The sequence below is a fragment of the Anomalospiza imberbis genome, chromosome 6 (assembly GCF_031753505.1).
Source record: "Anomalospiza imberbis isolate Cuckoo-Finch-1a 21T00152 chromosome 6, ASM3175350v1, whole genome shotgun sequence".
Taxonomy (NCBI): domain Eukaryota; kingdom Metazoa; phylum Chordata; class Aves; order Passeriformes; family Viduidae; genus Anomalospiza; species Anomalospiza imberbis.
Window position 1 is genome coordinate 10,786,824 of NC_089686.1, and position 18,875 is coordinate 10,805,698.

At 44.8% G+C, this 18,875-nt stretch overlaps 1 protein-coding gene across 2 annotated transcripts in view; it reads right to left on the minus strand.

The window, feature by feature from the left end:
• Positions 1-18,875, minus strand: part of RCOR1 (REST corepressor 1) — an 82,667-nt gene extending 63,792 nt beyond the window's left edge. Inside the window, exons 1-3 of one of the 2 annotated variants that reach the window (XM_068192373.1) lie at positions 18,728-18,875; positions 18,237-18,416; positions 18,081-18,140 (exon numbers count right to left, since the gene is read on the minus strand). In XM_068192373.1, the coding sequence (XP_068048474.1) occupies positions 18,081-18,140; positions 18,237-18,416; positions 18,728-18,776 (289 nt within the window). In that variant the 5' untranslated portion in view covers positions 18,777-18,875. Of the gene's footprint in view, positions 1-18,080; positions 18,141-18,236; positions 18,676-18,727 lie in introns of those variants that run through there. The other variant, XM_068192374.1, reaches the window with a different exon arrangement.

Genomic DNA, 18,875 nt, shown 5'->3' on the forward strand with positions numbered 1-18,875 from the left:
GACATTCCCTTCTCCAGCTTTTGCAGTAGATCAGGCCTTTGAGTGCTAGAAATTCTGGGCTTTAGGCACTTGCTTGAATCCAGTCTGCAAGAACACTTACCTGAAGAGTTTCCCTGCCTTCTCTAATACCTTGTATTCCTCTCACAGATTTTCAGGGCACAGGTCTCCAGATTTTCAGAAACCCTTTTCTGTGACAATCTCACAAACAAAAAGCACGGAACACAAATTGTCAAGAAACACCCTCCAAAACCTTTGTGTAAGGGGTAAGAGGGTTTCTCCTGAATCAGTGAAACCCTCTGGCTCCAGGGCTGTGGCTGCTCTACGATGCCAGGATGCACCCACAGAAGTGACATTCAGAAAGAAGGACAACACCAAAGCAGTCAGACCAGAGAACTTCCCCAACTTCAGTGGTCCCTGGGAGCAGTTTTTCTCTCATGAGCAAGCAAGAGAGGCAGCAACATGAACTACAAAGTTAAGGTAACCCAGAGAAATGTGCCCATACATGAGCAGCACTGGACAGTGCAGGGAATCTGCACTCCAGATTACAGGCAGGGGGAAGGAGTTAAACTTCGAGATGCGTCAAGGCTTCTCATAAGGCACAGAACAGGTCTGGCACAACAGAGTCTAAACCCAACACACATTTACTGCTTATGTACCTCTCCTCCTTCCAAGCAGCCTGAAGGGGAAATGTGTAAATTTAGCCTCTGCTTTCCCTGTTAGAGACATCTCTCCCTCTCGCCCAATGCACAAAGGCAGGCTCCTCCCAGAGGTAGCCAGGCAAGCCAAGCACTGGCTGCACCTGCTTTGCAATAAAGACAGACGAAGCACACTGTCTCCATAAGGAATTCAGCGTGGAATAGTTAGTGTACCTTAGTCAGCCTGCAGCCAGAAACACTTCTGACTTTTGGAAGACAGATTACAAGCATTTCTTCCTGTTCTACCTCCAGAACGTGAATTAGTCTGTTGTGGCCGGACCAGACCTCAGATGCATCAGTTCTGTTCATATGACAGACCACAAACACTGACATCTCCTCTTGCCATCTTACTTGTCACCAAATCAGATGGGGAATTCCAGCCCTGCCTCATAAAGTACAAACTCTTTCCAGGCTGATGTTTTCTTCTCAGATGTTTCTACATTCATACACATTTGTCCACTCCACTCTCATCTCCATACTGAACAACACAGATAACTTTAAGATAAAATGGAGAAAGCTAAAAGGTTCAGCTTTCTGCCCAAGGTCACAGTGGAAGTCAAGCAATGAGTTTCCTATGGTGAAACACCTGTCATCATTTCCACCAAGTGGCAATGATTCTCACGTGTCAGGATTTCAGGTGCCTTTGCTTAATGAAACCAAGCTCTTCTTGGAGTGTTCTCCCTGCCACCACCTTTTACCTTCAGATGTTACTGTTCTTTGCTGCAGGGCAGAGTACTCTAAACAAAATTTACCTTCTCTTATTAAGGGAAGACTTTTCTGTTGCCCCATTTGAAAAATCAACTGAAGGATATTTTTTTCAAAACAAGGTTTTAAACCACTGGGCCAAAAGGAGGAAGGGGAAGAAACACCATCACATTATCTGTATACCACACCAGCTCACCTCCCAACTGATTTCTCATTCATTCAAGTCCAGCCTCCATTGTACAAAGAGCAGTGACCCAGTTGGGGACTAAGAGAATACAAAACTTAAGAACCTGATGAATGCTTAGCTGTGGAGAACACACATGCAGAGTAGAGGTGCTAATTACCCATCTTACTACCCAGACTAACTGTACTCTGAAAGTTCTGTCCTGAACGGGAACAGTTTCTACTTTTTCTGTGGCACACAAATGTCCCAAGCTCCTCTATGTGGACTGAAGTAAGTACCAAGAGCCATAAATGCTGCAGGCAAGAGCATTTATTTTCCCCAATCCCACCACAAGCTCATACGCTGACAATCCAAATGACTGAAAGAGGGGAACAGGTTATTTTTCTTCCCTTGCCACTGCCCACCTCTTGTTCCTACACATCTAAACCCTGGAAGGAACCTATCAGTCAGCTTCACTTATCAGTCAAGGCACTGGCAGTGGTCAGACGTGCCCGAGAGCGCTTCAGAGGCTTGTGTCAAATCCCAGCATCCTACGTGCGCTTTCCCCCATCACTGCCAATGAGTCAGACATCTATACAGAAAGGCCATTTTTGGTGTGCTGACAGCTTCCCCTGTCCAGTTCGTTCCAGGGTCTGCCCATGGTCATTACTTCATTCTCTCCCTCGCTTCGCTAACACTCTGGCTGTGCTTGGCCACGACCAAAGACTATTTCTTTATGGCCATTTGGAGGCAGTATTCCCACCATTTCCCTCAGTGCTAGCCTATGGTCCTACTCCACTCAGTTGCAGCTGCACGGAGGCAGCTCACTACAATGTAAGTTAAATAGCCACTTAAACATCTGTTTTGACGAGAAAGCTTTGTCATCCTACAGTTGTGTGACACAAACACATCTGTGAAACAACAGGGTGTAACTGTACCAAAATCCAAGTACAACAGGGATCTCATGCCTGTATAGCAATGGCACTAAGTGCCTGTTCTTTTTGAAAAGGGCTCTGGGCACACCTGATGAAATTCAGCACCAGAGTCACCACCTGCTGCATCAAGGACACCCCAATGGCAAAGGAGGGTCCTGGTCTGAACATGTGCCATGGGGACAGTGCACAAGTGACTGATTGCTTGTTTTCCAGAAGGGGTAGATCGGTCAAATAGCACAGGGAACAGGAACTGACATGACTCACAAGATCTGAGTTAGACAAGGCCTGTCCCAGCCTCTCAGAGGTCCAGAAATGTGGATAATAACAGTATTTCCACCAAATATTACCATCCTATCTCCAAATAAGATACGATGCTTTGTGCTGCTCAGGGATGAAGCAAGGTGTCTGTAAAGAAGGGAGATTAGAGGTGGAAAGAGAGAAAGCTGTAAGGGCTCCTTAATGCAAACAAGTATTTAGCCAAGAACTTACATGGAGTAAAACAGAGAGGTGGAAGAAAAGGACCTCTACTGTAAAACTCAAGCCTGAACAGAAGTAACGAGACTTCAGAAAATGCACTCAGAGCAGAATCCAGACTCAAGAGCCCGCAAAGCAAATGTCCTGCAACTTTACTCAGCTGAATGTCGTGCCAAGAGCTGGCCTGCATGGTGACTTACAGTGTTTGGCTCTTCCTGCATCTGGCTCAGGCACATTCCCCGGAGCCAGCAGTTCATTTGGCTCACTCACACTTCCAGCAGCCTGCCACAATCCAGGTCATCATATACGAGGTCCCCATGCCCTGACAGCAGTACAAAGGGACACTGCTTGGCTTCAAAGGACAGGCAGGACAACCAACAGGAGAGTGAAATACACTGGCAGGACAGCAGAAACATACAGCTGCAATCCCCCACGCACCTTTGTCACAGGCTATGGCAAGCAAGTCATGAGTTCCATGGCGACCAAGCCCAGCACAACAGGGCCACGTAAATAGTGCTGTGGAGGACATCACACTTTGCTGATGGTCACAGGAAATCACAAATGACAGCAACAACAGCAGGTGCCAAACACAACATATACCCCACTATGTAAGTCTTCAACTTCTAAGCACACTGCTTCTGGAAAGGGTAAAATAGAAGTCACAGCAAAGAAGACCTCCAGCTGAATGTCCAGAGCAGCTGCAGGTCTGGCAGAGGGCATGTGAGCAGAGAAAGCCACAGGTCTCCTTGCCTGGGAGGAGAGACAGCAAGGACAGGCCTGCTCTGGCTCTCCCATCAACCAGCAAGCTGCCTATTTGTTCAGGATGCCAGAGCAGTACCCAGCCACATACATAAGCCTCTAACACAGACAAGAGCTGCTGCAGGCAGAAGCAGAAGCTCGGCTCAATGTGGAGATGTCAGGCCATCAGACAGCAGCCTTTGGCTAGTTCAAGACTGTCATGAATGTAGCTTCCCTTCTAGCACCACCCCACTAGCCAAGCCCTGGCTGTCTTCCAATGTCAGAAATTCAACTCAAGACAACATTCTCCAAAGTTTAGGAGAGTGGCTTTGCACTTACCTGAACTGAAAACTGTGTGTTTAATCTATCAAATCACAAAACAACAGAAAGGATAGCCAAGTATCTTCAGAAGAGATCGCTAAAAACATGAGATATTTTTTAATTTATATTTTGCCCAGTGTCACTTTCCCCAGCTGATCTTGGTTTTTTTCCTTCTTTCTATTACCCACCTCCCACCTCAGATTAAGTTTCCAGCTCTGCTGACCTCACAAGTCCTTCTCACATTATTCTTGATCTTCACCGATTTCTCTCCCCCTACAGTTGCCCTCCAGGACTACAGAATCTTTCCAAAATGCAGAAGAAAAAAACACATTGTTGTTGTCAAGTCAGCTTGTCCTTTTAACATATGGCACACAGAGTTTTGTTTCATCTCAAACTCAAAGCAATGAAGTTTAGCAGTCAGCTCTCATTACAGTGTTGCAGGACAAGAAATTTTAGGCTCATTAGAAAATAGTATATTGAAATTTCTGTTTTAGATTCATGAACACTGGAAGTTACTTTAAAAAAAATCAAAGGCAACAGAAAGACATATTTCATACAGCCTGAAAGCAGTTCTGCCACTTGTTTTAAGCTTTCCAGTAACATAAACATGGCCTTTGAGTTAGCATTTCACTTCAAACCACTTCAGAAATATGTGACTGTGCTGTGATTGTTCTATTCTTGTGGACATTTTTGTTGGAAAAAGTCAACCTGGATACATATGTTCTCTAGTCAGTGGTCACTGATTCCCTAAAACAAAGGCCAAGGACATCAAAATATGCTTTTAATTACTTTTACATTATTGATGAGAATCAGCTATTTACTCCCTACTGCATAATCTCTATGTGTCAGGTACTGTACAACTCACCAGGATGTTCTTCCAAACTTGTTTAAAAATGCTTTGACCAAGTTCTCCACCAAGCCCATACAACAGTTATTAATCAAACAGGGAGAAAATGACACGCAATAGAATTGTTTTGCTGAAATTCACTACAACTGTCATTCCTAACATTTCAGGTAATTCCTGAAAACATCCCCTTTCCTCCATTCCCATGAAATGCAGGGATTGATGAAATACACCTCTGCAAAGGAAACTCCAGAGGTAAGCCTTACTCAGATCTTGGCTACAGCTTCACTTAGTCGCAAAAGTGAATTTTAGTTAGAACGATTATGGCCAGAAAGATATGGAAAGATGGATTTCTTTTGAAGGCAGTATCCCATATCAAATCTGTTTCCACCTAGAGCACAGCTACTTAGAACATTTTGTTCAAACTGAAAAATTTCCAGCCCTTTGATTACAAAGGCAACCTGCCAAGTAAGAGTATAAAATTAGCACATTAGTGCAGTAGTGTCTTCCTTAGTTTGGATGCAGCTTCAGTGCCTCAACTGCATGCCATAGTTTTACTCGGGTAAAACTAAGCTAAGAGTAACTAGATTCATTCTTTTCTGCTCCAGAGGCTGAGAATCACTTTTACAGCAGTGAAATACAGATATCAAGCCAAATTATGTCTACTGATGAACGACTAAGAGCAGAGCAGCAGTAAGAGTGCAAAGACAATCCTAGCACACAAGGAGAACCCTGCTGCAAGAGCCAACAAGCACCAGGGTAAGCAAGCAGCACCCGACCCTGGTAGCCCTTCCTTGCTGCAGGGCATATTGCAGCACAGGTGTTTCCCACTGTGGCTTGCAAGTGCCAAGTCCATTTTTCAAACCCTGTTTGTAACTGCTGTTGACTTTAGAAACATGGGCTATTTTTAAAATGCATCATCAAAAAAAAAAAGGTTAAATACAACATTTTTCCTTTTTTTCTCATTGTATCATGTTTGATAAACATTTCAGCAGGCATCTATCCAACTTAAGCAAGCTCTGGGTGAGCACCTGCTCCAAGCTTTGTCCCAGTCCCAGCTGCATGAATTAAATCCACTGCCTATATTAATATACAAATGATTTCTCCTACCCCATCACATCTCCTCCTAACCCCTCACCCAGCAGACACTGAAATCATTTCACAAGCAACACTCCCACACCCAGTGGTTTCCTTCTCTCCAGCTGAAGGACGTGGCTGCTGCTACAGAGGTATTGCTGTGGGCAACAGAGCGGAGGGAGCGATAGGCAGACAGGACAGCACTCCACCAAACTGAGCTGGAGATGGCTGCCTCCAAGAGGAGCCCAGCATGGGCTCACAGAGCCTCTTTCACAAGGGCTCAGGTAAGAGGGCATCAAACAGTCCCCTGTCCAGCAAGTGTCTGAGCAACAAGAACTGCATCTAACTCTCCAAAAGCTCCTTTATTTGCTTTTATGATCCCTAAAAATATTATTAGGGGTTCAAGAAGTTCTGTCTTTACTCTTCCTCCATCCTTCAAAATAACTTCAGCAAGATGAGTACAATAAACAACATGAATCTGCCTAACATAAATACTCGCACATACACTTTAAACAGCTTTAGCATTCATAAATGTTTTCTCAATCTCCATCCATCCTTTCAAACCAGCAGTGGTCAGTTTCAGATTGCCATCTCCACTCTGCACCAGTACATGGATGTTCCCCAGTCACTAGCTGCACCAGACCTCCAAAACTGCAAGACCTCCCAACTCCAATCATCTTTGCATCTGCTCCAGTAGAAATAGTAATTTTTCACCGAAATCCATAAATACACAATTTTCAGCCTGCTGGCAGAATGGCTGGATTTGTGCCTGCCCTGTTTGCACCACAAGGACTGCCTGCACCTGATTTGCGTGTGGAGGACAGCTTGCTGTTTCACCTGAAACTGCCCAAGAAAAGAAACTGATCCCATGTACACACAATCCCAGGCAAATCTTGGAAGAGAATTGTCTTAAAAACCAAACCAAGAGGACTAAAAATCCACCCGAAATATAGAAAGAGCTAGAGCACAATGCAGCAGTTTCCCAGAGAGCAGACCCACTTCTCAGAGCCAGTACACACAGGAAGAAATGATTTGCCAAGCAACTCAGCTCTTGGGCTGAAATCCAGAGGACAGCTCTGAAAAATCATCCTTCCACCAAGCAAGTTCCCACCAGCAAGTCTCTCTCCCAAGTTATTTGATACTTGCATAAAGCTGAACAGGCGAAGAGAGCTGATGAGAACTTCAGATGAGATCCAGCTGTACCCTCCGAGCCTCCCCTCAGCACACGCAATGATGAGCCTGAGGCTGAGACTATGGCCAAGAGAAAAGCTCTTGCATGTCCTCACCGCTTGCAGATTTGAGTCAGCCAGCAACCTCAAGGTTTGCTTTATTGACAGAACAGGCAGGGACACCTCCCCTCTCCCTCCAAATTAGTAGGACAGACTTCAGAGCTACTCTCAGCAGCTCCGCTTCAGTGCTCCGCAGGCAGGGGCCAGCTGAAGGCTCCAGACAAGCACTCGGGCAGCTCCCAGGACAGCCCTGGCTGAAGGAAAGATCAGCGCTCTCACCTTTCTCACACACCTGTTTGCTCACAGCACCAACAGTTCAGAAGAGCGACACGACTGGCCAAAGTGACAGATACTCCACCAGCTAAAGTGGGGGGGAGCGTTTGCTCCTACAAGAACAAGTGGCTTCCACAGGAGAAGCTGAGGCAGAAATTCTTCAGTGATGAAACAAAAGCCTTAAGGAGCCTGAAAAGGCAAAAACATCACTGCTACACAAATGCTTGAAAAGGAGGCAGATACTATGTCCAGAGAGGTGTGCAAGTTGTAGAAGAGCTTAAGGGACAGACCTCTGACATATTTTCCTCTCTTACAGAGCAGAATTATCATAAAGTAAAAATCATGACCACTTTCTTCCAGCCTGAGGGAATAACACAACTACAGTGAAGATCAGACCTGGCTGTCTCTCCTGGATGAAGAAAGTACCAAGAAAGATGACTCGGGAGCACAGAGAAGAGCACAGAAATCCAGGCAGGGCTGGATTATTAAGCAGGTGGAGAGAGTCTGTAAACTACAGTAAAACTCTAATGAAAGTTGGAGAACCACAAATAGCACTTAGGAAATAAAAAAAAAAAAAAAAAAGGGCTGAGACATACTAAAGGAAAGAACTCTTTTCTTTTAAGAGTTGACTACAGAAGTGTTTGGGGAAAACCAAGCAGGTAGGCTTCCTCCCCAAAGCAGGTAATTTATGGAAGGACAAACAAGGACAACTGCAGTTTGTTAGGGTGGTCAGTAAGAAAAGGTCTAGCAGTGAGCCAAGATGCAATGAGAAAACAACTTCAAAGCAATTGCTGTGGGAGGTTAAATTAGGTAAGAGTGTATTTTGCTAAGAAAGAAAAAGAGCAGGTGGTAATTGGGAGCATCTCTATAAATGGCCTTATTCCAACAGGAATGACAGTTACTGCAGAGCAAATGCTTATAAAATAAAAGAGATCCATTTAAACCAGTGGCCAGAGCATAACTAATTACTGCTGTGATATAGGAAGCCAACAGCTGCAGGGACAAAGACATGCTGGAGCTCAGCCCTCAAGTAGCATATAGGGGCTATCGCTCGCTGAAAGTTTGGGTCTCCAGTTCCCTCCGGGCCCCATAATGTGCCATACATCCTATGTCAGACGTTTACAATGAAAATAACTTGAGGGAACAGGCTGCCCTTGTTTCTTGAACATAAAATGCCAAAACACAAGCTTGGGACAGAACAACTTATCAACAAGTTAAAAGGTCTACACGAGCTCACACACCACATAGAGCACCTATGCTAACAGTGTGCAAAAGCAGTGCAATTTTTGAAGGCGTTTATCTTGCCTTAGTTTTAATTTTTACAGCCAGAGTTTAAAAGTGATCTTGTGATATTTTAAGCCTATGACCTTTGTTTAGAGTGTATGTCACTTGTAGCAGTACCTATTTTAATGCAGGCTAAAACTTTTAGACTGAGTGGCACAAAGGTTTTGCATTGGGAGGCACATGGCTTTACTTCACAGCACTTGTTTTTTTACAAAAGGTTGTGACAAAACCTACCTGCTGAAACTGCCACCCCCCCCAGCCACCACCTACTCATGATTCAGATGTAAAAGGGGTTTCCCCCAAAGTTGGCTGGTGTCAGGGGACTCTTCTGGAGCTGGTTTCATTCTGCCAGCCTAAAGAAAGACCCAGAGTTAGGGGTGAGCCCAGCTGTCTTCCCCCACAAAAGTGGTAGAATATCTGGAGTGGGTTTTTTTGTTGTTATTAAGACTACTTAATCCACACACGGAGCTGGGTCTGCCTAGCAACAAGTTAGAGTTTTAAACTTGTATCATCCTACTTGTGTTCCCATGGCTACTGTCATGAACAGTGTGGTAGCAGCTGCACAAATCAGCACAAGGGTCCCAGGAGGGACATCTTTAAGATTCCCAGACAGAAAACAATACCGAGAAAGTACAAATGCTACACCTGGTATGGCTGCCTGCCTTCAGTCCTTTACTCCTCCCAGAAGCACCTACACCAGCTCCCTCCTAAGGATGGAGAGACATCAGCCGACAGAATAGATGCACACACTGGTATCACTGAACATTTTACATTCTTGAGAACAAAAAAGCTTGATGTGACACTTTTAGCTTGTCACGCAGCTGTTAGCAACCTAAATGCAGAACTGTGCACAACTCCAGCCAACAGCACCTGCTGTATGGGGCAGTGGGCTCTGAACACAGGGTGGGAAGAGAAAAATCCCCCCGTCACCATTTACACAGGGCCAAAACTCAAACCAGTGATACTGATGAGAACAGGGCATGAGTTTAGACACCCAAAGAAGGTGGGAAGTCAGAGGAAAGAGAAAAATACTCCTTGCATTTCAATGCAAGCTGCATGTAAAGAATTGCTACAAAAACAATGCTGTTACATAGACCAAATCTTCCCAGTTCTGTCAACTCAGTTCTTCCAGGCACAAGGTGATTTCCTACTCAAGGGAGGTTTTTCTTAGTCTTTATCCATCCCCAAGCCCCATGTAGAACTAGAATCTCTCTGTAATCTCTCCAGGGACCAACAGGCACTGTACCCCCACATGCAAGCCTTGTTTATCCACATTCCTTAGGGATTTCTGAACCCAGAAGCCACAACTATGATTACACATTTGTTATATTGTGCTTTCACACTAGGGTTACAAAGTCTAGAAGGACACCAATTCAAGGTCATGTACACTAGTAATTATTCTCAATACCAAACTTTCAAATCAAAGACCCTCTATGAACTAAAACCTGATAAAACATCCAGTCATCTAAAAGAATATACAAAAGCTATCATGGAAGGTTATCCCAGATACCTACAGAGAGCAGAACTGAAAAGCTGCAATAGACAGTCACTTGGCTAGACTCCCCTAATGAGACAACTGCACTGCAAAAGCAAGTTCTCTCAGTTTAGTATTTGTGAAATCCATCCAGGTGAAGAGCACACAGTTAGGGGAGGGGGCAAAGATTATATAACTTTAAGGACAAAAACTCACCACTTTAAACTCCTGCCCCTAGAAGGGCAGGGATATTTTTCCGGAGACACACCTAGTCACACACCGAGTACTATTAGACCCTACTGATGTCCCCTAAACATACCTGCACAATAGAGGGACAGGGCTGAAGGGGAGAGAATAGACTAGAATTGCTTCATGAGAGAGGATTTTTGCAATTTTATCACACTACTGCAGCCTCCTCCCCCCAGAGAGGCAACATTTACCAATACTTCCTTTATGAAGTTAAAAGAGCAAGCTGCTGCATAAAGCTGAATTTTTGAAGATCCTTGGAAAGGTAGGTAAAACTCCCTGGTTTAATCTCAAAACCTTACACGAGAAGTACAGAAAATTTACTGAGTTTGACACCTACAATACTAAAGCCAGTGCTCATCACAATCAGTTGTGTTTCAAAACAGTGTAAGGAGCACAAAAGCATCCCCATTTTCCAGGATGCTAGAGAAATTTTCACTGCCTTCACTAAGGCTGAACACATCCTCTTGTACTTTCAGAAAGCACAAAGTCATCTAAACTTTCATATGGAATGATATATTAAAGAATCAAAAATTTTAAAGAAACAGACACCTAATCAAGCATTCCTTTAAAAATGCTTTTGAAAAACAAGTTTAGTTTACAAATCAACTCTGTATTTTCAAGAACTGAATTTCAAACTGCTCTTTCAAGTTTAAACACCTAATGTGTGATTGCTCATCTTGTAATACCACCAAGCCTAAGGCTCAAAAGACAAGGTCACCCAGGGCAGAAACAGGTACAGACTTCCTAGGAAAGGGGCATACTCTACCTAGCCCAAAGTTATCATTTTTAATTTGCTCTCCATACTCAGCTGCTAGTCGCCATGTCTCAATCTTACCTTACACTTGGTACAGGTAAGGCAAGCCTTGGCCACAACCAGAAATTGCCCTGTCCGAGGGAAGCGGGTACTAGCACTAACCACAAGCTTCTGAGAAGGCAGTTATTTCAGATTTACCTTCCTGGCACATCTTAGGAATTGCACATTAAAGTTACAACACAGTTACATACATACATATGTCCAGCAGAGCACTGTCATCCATACTCCTCTGCAGCTATGTGACAGGGCTAGAGCCCACTATAAGCCGCATTATACAGTGCGCCTTGATCACAGAGGCAAAGATTTCCGAGCTAATTATAATGACTAATCACAGGGAGCTCTAAGCCTTCACTTGGCCAAGTCACAGACCTAACTAGGACTGAAAACAAGAGTTTTAAGAGCACCTCATTAAGCAGCAGGAACCAGCTATGAAGAACAAAGCAGTCACTCTACCTAGTATTAATTCCAGTCCAGCCATTAATACATTTGTCAGTACATGAGACAGCTATTACCTCCACATACAAACACGGCATGTGCCAGGCAGGGAAGGAAGCCACAGGCTTTGGCTACACAGAGATTTGTTTGTTTACAATGGCATTAAGGTTTGAGAAGGATGTTCTTGGTGCTATTTGAATAATGAGAAAGCTCCAAAGCCATGCCTTGAAATATGTTTGAGTGGGAGCTGTGCTTACCTCTAGAGCTTCTGCACCCCTTCACAGGACGAGTGAACAGGCTGGGTGAAAGCTGACTATTGGGCAATGTAGGCTCAAAAACGGTCTCCACTCAGGCAAGCAGCCCACAGGTGAAGCAGACAATGGCACCAAATCAACAGCTGTACTCCTCCTGAGGTGCCAGAGGTATGGGTAACAAAGTTTCCAACTTGAGCACTACTCACCTTTTTCCCCAGGGTGGATTTTAAAGACAGAGGCTAAGCTAAAGTGTCAGCATCTACAAGTCAGCTTCACTCTGTAGTAGCAGGGCTGCAGTCTTTCCTGCCCTGGAGATTGGACCAGCAGTACATACCACTGACAGAGAAAGATGACAGACTCACCCACACACCAGCAGAGCTGCCAGCCCAGTAAGGAAATGGAAGGAGTCACCTTTCCCCTTCCCCAGGGTTGCTGGACACCAGCCTGACCCTTTGACTGTACCTAAATTCCTGCAGTGCTGAAACAAAAACCCAAGGGTTTGGCAACAGTTTCTGGTGGAGCTCGAGGTCGAGGACCTTTTCATCTGCTCTGCACTACAGCACATTCACAGAGTCTGTGACCTCTGAGAAGGAGGGCAAGACAAATATAGCCCAAAAGGAAATATGGCACTGAGCAGACTACAACTAGGGGGAAAAGCTCCTCTTCTCCCACCAGAGTTTAAATTTTCCAGTACCTAAATTTTCCACCACCTAATTCTGAAAACACACTCTTGTTGGGCATGGTGTACATCTCCTCAAACAACAGTGAAAGACCCAAAGCGTGTGTGGTTTACCAAGACACCAGGCAGCCTCTGTCAGTCCAAACACCCTGGGCATCAGTATATTGTGGTTTGGTATTTCTGATTAGATCAAGCACCCTCTTAACTCTTCCTTCTTTTCCAAAGGGACTGTTGCGCTGAGTTCCTGCCTGCTGAGTTTAAGGCACAGTCATTTGAAGAGATGAGATAGCTCTCCAGCATACCAGTATTTCCAGTTTCAGGAGTCTGGTTTTGAATTTTCCACTTGCTTACATGGAGCTCCCAAAGTCTCACCTAAAAAGCACTCTTTTTCTCATCCCTTTTCTGATGAGTCCATTCAGCAAAACACCATTTTCTCCACACTCACTGGGTACTCACACTACTTGCAAACTATTAAGACTGCGAAGCACAGGACCAGCTGCAAAGAAAGAACCAGAAGAAGTAGGCTGGGAGTTGGATTTGTCAAGTGTAAGTCATAAGGGGCTTATAACAACCTCTTGTTCAAAGGTTACAGTCCTGACAGTGTAGGTCAATAGGTGCCTCTGCCCAGAACCCCATGTAGCACCTGATGATACAACCTAATAAAACATGGCCTTTACAGCCACCAGAGAAATACAACAGTTCTAGGGGAATCAGACACCCAGGGGCTGTCTCAATATTATACTTTCAATCTTTGAACCTAAACAGGCAGAGAGTAGGCACATTTTAACAGCCAGAGTTGGATGGATGTATTAGCTTCCTCCCCTAGGACAGGGACATGCCACCACTTCCACCCAGCGATCAGGCACTCCAGACACGAGACAGCAGTGACTATCTTGGTTGGTTTTTTAATTCTTCTTAGACACAACTACACTGACAAGGTTTCTCACTATAGTGAAAAGATTTGCTGGTTTCTTTTTTTCCCCCTTCATTTCTTGGCAATGCTGAAACAACAGAGTCTTGGTAAGGAAAGAAGGCCTGTGAATACCAACTGTTTGTGCAGGAGCACACAGAGTGCAGCGAACAGCATGGACCAGAGAACAAGCTCCTCAAGGATTAGTGACATTCTGGCACTGAGCACCTTCTAGTAGGCTTTTCTGAAGCAAGGGGTGAAAGCACTACAGGTGGATTTCTTTCCACTATTTTTACTGTTACTGTTACAGTACAAAACCAAAAAAACTGGGAAGACAGCAACACTGCAAGCAAGGGACTGAAATCTCACAGCTGACATACATCCCAAATTTGCATTTCCACAAGATGCTGTTGAGTCAAACCTGCTTTTCCTCATCTATTTCTACTGGTAAGAGCCCCAGAAGCTGCTTTCCGAAGATGACCAACATAACCAACGTCCAAAGGTACAAGATGTGGCTTGCATTTTTACTGCCATTGCAACAAATAAGGAAATCTAAAGTTGTAATGCTACAAAGGACAAAAAAAAAAGTTCATCTGCCTTCAATACAAGTCAAAATTTGGGAGTAACTGTTCTCTTCAGGGAATTAATTTAACACTCCTCAAAATTATGGAAGCTTTAATCATTAGTGAAATTCACTGGCTGTGTTAAAGTGCTCGCTAATGTTGTCTTCCTCCTATTTTCAGTGTTCCAATAGCATAAATTAATAAGCAACAAATAAAACAGTCAAGTACAATATCAGTGCCTCCCCATACAAAAGATTTTTATTTAGCTTTAGGATATGCAATGTTTCCTTCCACTGAGTTTTTCCATTAACAGGACATGTGGGTTTCATTTGTATGGATTAAAAGAACCATAATAGTTTGCTTCTTCAAAACCTTCCGTGTCTGTTTCAGAACTCCCAAGAAATGCTGACCTACTAATATCAGCCTTTGTTTAACACACAGAATTTTGGGCTGGCAAATAATTTATTCTGAGCTCTAAAAAGAGAAGAAATAGCAGATGCAATAGCAATTGTGCAATTTTTCACATCATATCTGTGAACTCAAGGCTGAACAGTGAAGCATAGGTGAAGTGCAAGTTTTACTGAGTCTAGTGAGCTCTGGCATGGGATTTTCAGCCCAAGAAGTTTCACCTATTCTTTTCCCAAGCTGAACTGGCTTGTTTAATACACACATTGCCTCTGCTAAAGCCTTGCCTTTACTGTGCAACTACTCTTATTATACAAATAACAATAAAGGTGTAAGTATTGTAACAACAACAATAAAGCTGTAAGTTTTTGAGATTAATAAAAGAAGCAGGATCAATGTAGTGAGAACATACTTTCCCAAAACATGGGGAGATTGGGATAGGCAAAAAGCATGGCAACATTAACTTCAGCAAGGAACCTACAGGCTCTGCCAGCTCATGGAATAGGCCTTGCCACTGCAAAGAGACTTACTAAAGCAGCTGTGAGTAAGAACCACCTCCTACAGAGGACTCCAGCCACAAGCATTTTTACAGTCAAAGAATCACATCAGGCCTTCCTTGGCCACCGCCACAGCAAGCTTTAGCCACAAGTAATATTATAAACGTACACCAAGGTATTTTAATTCAGAATGTGAACTTGTCATTTTCTGGTTTGTGGAACTGTCATTTACTTTAAGGATGAAGGAAAAACAAAGCAGTAGCACAACCCTTAACCCTTTTCCTCATACTCTGGTAAAGCAAGGGAGAGACATGAACTTTCTATCCTTCCCCTTGACCACAAGAGGATGATGAAGTCCCTTCACTTCCTAAACTTAGGCAACCACTGAGAACATTCTTAATTTGCAGACTATACCATGCAATAGTTTTTTTGCTCTTCTCTAACTATTTAACTCATGATACCCAGATTAACATCCCACCACTGCCTTGTTCTAGCTCTCTTTTCTCCTGCAGCTGCACAGAAAAGGATTTCAGATTTTTCAAAGCTTCCCTAATTTCACTGCTCTTTGCAGCAGCTCCCATGTGGCTGAGAAGTGAATCAAAATGAAATGCTTTCTCTGCCCCTCTGCATGGGGACAGAGGAACTCCCACGTAAAATGCTGATGTAAGAATAAGCAGTTACAGATATACCTCAGCCAAAGGTATAACTGAACATTAACTTTTAAAAAAAGAAATACAGACGAGGCCTGGTGTGTGTTATTTTCCCCTCAGACACAGCCAGAGCACCACGAGCACTCCGCATTTTCCCAGCCAGCTAACCTGAAGGTGAAAGCCTCCACAACTCATTAACAAACAACATCCAAGCTTTAGGATCTTTTGGTCAACCAACGACTAGAACTTTTAGTGAGAAAGACACAGCATCTGTGCACTCTTATAGCACTATTTCATAAGATTTCACCTCTGACATTACCAGCAAGACAGGACAACTTAATAGTTTTAGCCAAAAGGTCTAAGTGCAGCATGTTCGTCTTATTTAGGGTTTTCTTTCTTAAAGAGGGAAACAAAAGAAACATGAATGAACAAATGAACTTAATGTAGCTTTTAGCCTTTAGGACCAAGAAGAGATGACAAAAATCAGGGAACAACGTGGCATTGCAAAATGATTCCTGGGTAATTCCACAACACAGGAAACAAACTCTCCCATACACAAGCAGATGAAAGTTCACTCCAAACTTCATGACTAAAAGGTTTACTTGTCAGAAACAGAAAAACCACCCAGAGGCCAGTAAAGGAGGATCTGATGTCCATTCAGGTCGCCAGAAGACTGATCATTTACTTTGGGTGAACCTAGAATGGGCTTGCTGTGTTATGCTGTGAACTCAAACACAATCACCTCCTGATCCCATGTTACAGTACAGATCACTCAGAAAAAAATTGTTTCTTCAGACCACACACTTCCCCCTCCCTTCCACTCCACACAGCACAGAAAGCAATAACCTTTGTATAGGTCACTGTATGTCTGTAAGTTTAAACCAGAACAATGTACATCTGAGTACACAACAGTGAGGAAACAGCTCACAATATTTTTCCCCCCTACCTATTATGTTCAATAAACGAATTGCTCAAAAGAGCGTAATTCACCAGGGTGACTGTAAAGCCCAAGTATTGTTGTGATATGTGGCTGATAAGTCAGCGTGATGCACGTTGCGTTTGACCTACAGATTGAAAACCAGTGTCAACTGCTGCCTGGCTAACAGCTCCCCCTTCCTCCTCCACCTCCTCGCTGTCCGCCCCCTTTTTCCTCCTGGTCAACCAAGAAATGGACCTCCCTTGTATCTTATTTTGTCAAGAAAACGAAGTGGGGAAGGAGTGGGGAAAAATTATTCTGTAAATGAATACAAGTAATACTGAACTTAAGAAAAAAAAATCCTCTTTGCCCTCCCCCCCACCCTGAGAGCTTAACAGTTAGGAACGGACATATATATTTAATAATAAAAAAGGCATCCAACATTAGTGCACACTCTGAGGATGAACCACGACAAATCTTTTTCCCGAGTCCACGCAACAGCAACTCTCAGGATTATTCGATAAAGAGACACTGTGGCTTTCCACAGAATTCTTTTTGTTTTAGTGTGAGAGGTGCAGAGGATTCAATTAAGTTTGGGCTGGGCAAAGGGACAACTCCAAACGCTAGGATCTCCAGACAGAAGGAGGGTTTTCACTAGCTACAACCTCCACTTACAAAGGAACAATACCAAAAAAAAAAAAAAAAAAAAAAAAAAAGCTTATATTTCAAACTAAAGAGGTCAACAGCCTGTCTTTCTATACACGGAGATACATCAGTACCACCGTGCTTCCAGCACCTGCCTTTCAGCACAGCCCCAATTCCTTTGTTTGCTCAAAATTTGCTTCCATACCACTTTAAATTAGCTTACAAAGAACCGAAGCAGAAAAGCTAGAACGTGAAACATTTTTTTTTTTGGAGAACAGAGGCAAACAGCTTCTTAGGAAGAGAAAAAAAATAAAATACAGACCTAAGTCACTTCTAAATACCTTTGAAAAAAATTATAATTATAAACTTGATGTCTTCTAGTTCCACCCCTATCACTGAAACCACAGAAACACGAGTTCATGAGAGGATGGAACAAACAAAAAAAGAAAGAAAAACAAGCAAAAAAACCCGAACAAAAGAAAAAAAAAAGGAAAAATAAAGAAAAAAAAGAAAGAAGAAGAAGAAGAAAAAAAAACCCACCCAACTGCCATCTCCTGCCTCCTCCAGCCCTGCCAGCTTCCCTGTTCCTCCCTGCCTGCAAAGCGCCCTCTGGAAAGCATCGAGACTTCTTTTATCAACCGTGTGCGCTGGGGAAGGGGGGAGGAAGGGGGGGCTCCTTGTTCTTGCTCTGGGTGTTTGAGAGTGGAATTAAGGGGAGATTATTTTTGGACCCGATGAGTGGAACCCGGGGGGGGTGGGGGGGGTCGTACCCCACTCATCGGGGGGCGGAGGGTCCAAAGCACTGGATGAGGAGGAGGAGCTGCCCCCCTTAAAACATAATAAAGACTTACCGGGGTCGAAATCAGGGACCACCGCCTGGTACTGCGGCCCGACCCTCATTCCGCCGCCAGCTGAGGGAGGCAGAGGAGAAGCGTTACCCGCGTGGGCCCGAGCGGCCCCTGTAACCAACCCCCCCCAAAAAAGCGCACCCCGCACCCGCTCCTCACCGTGCTCCTCATCGCTGGACGACCCCGAGCTCCCCTCCTCCCAGGAGTTCACGCTGCTGTTGCCGTTGGGGGCGGCGGATAAACTTTTGCTGCCGCCGTTGTTGTTATTATTCGCCCCGGCGGCGTTCTGGTTCCTGCCCCGCCGTTTCCCCGAGACCTCCGGGCCCTTCTCGATCATGGCTGGCATTTAGGGGAGGAAGGGGAGGGGGGTGTGGAGAAGAAGGGAAGGGGGGGGAGGAAGGGGGGGGAAGAAGATCAGAGTTTAAAAACTGCGGGGGGGGGGGGCTGTGGGAGGCGCCAAGGGCGGGCGGGAGCCGGGGCGGGCCGGGCCGGTGCGCGGCGGTGGCGGCGCTGCTACATCCCCCACCGCGATCGCCCCGAACTTTGAGGCTCATCCCAGCCCTGCGCTGGGACTCCGCTCAACCTGCGCTGCTGCCCGCGGCCAGCCCCGCCTCCCCCCGCTCCTGCCCCTTCCCATTGGCCAAACCTACATTTTGGGAGGCCATCCCGCCCGCCCATTGGCCGGCGCCGCCTGTCCATCGCGGCGGCCCGGCGCTTCCGTTCGCTGGGCGCGGTGGAGGCGGACCGCGGGCCGTGTGTGTGCGGGCTCCGCGATGGCTCCGCGATCTCTCCGCCCAG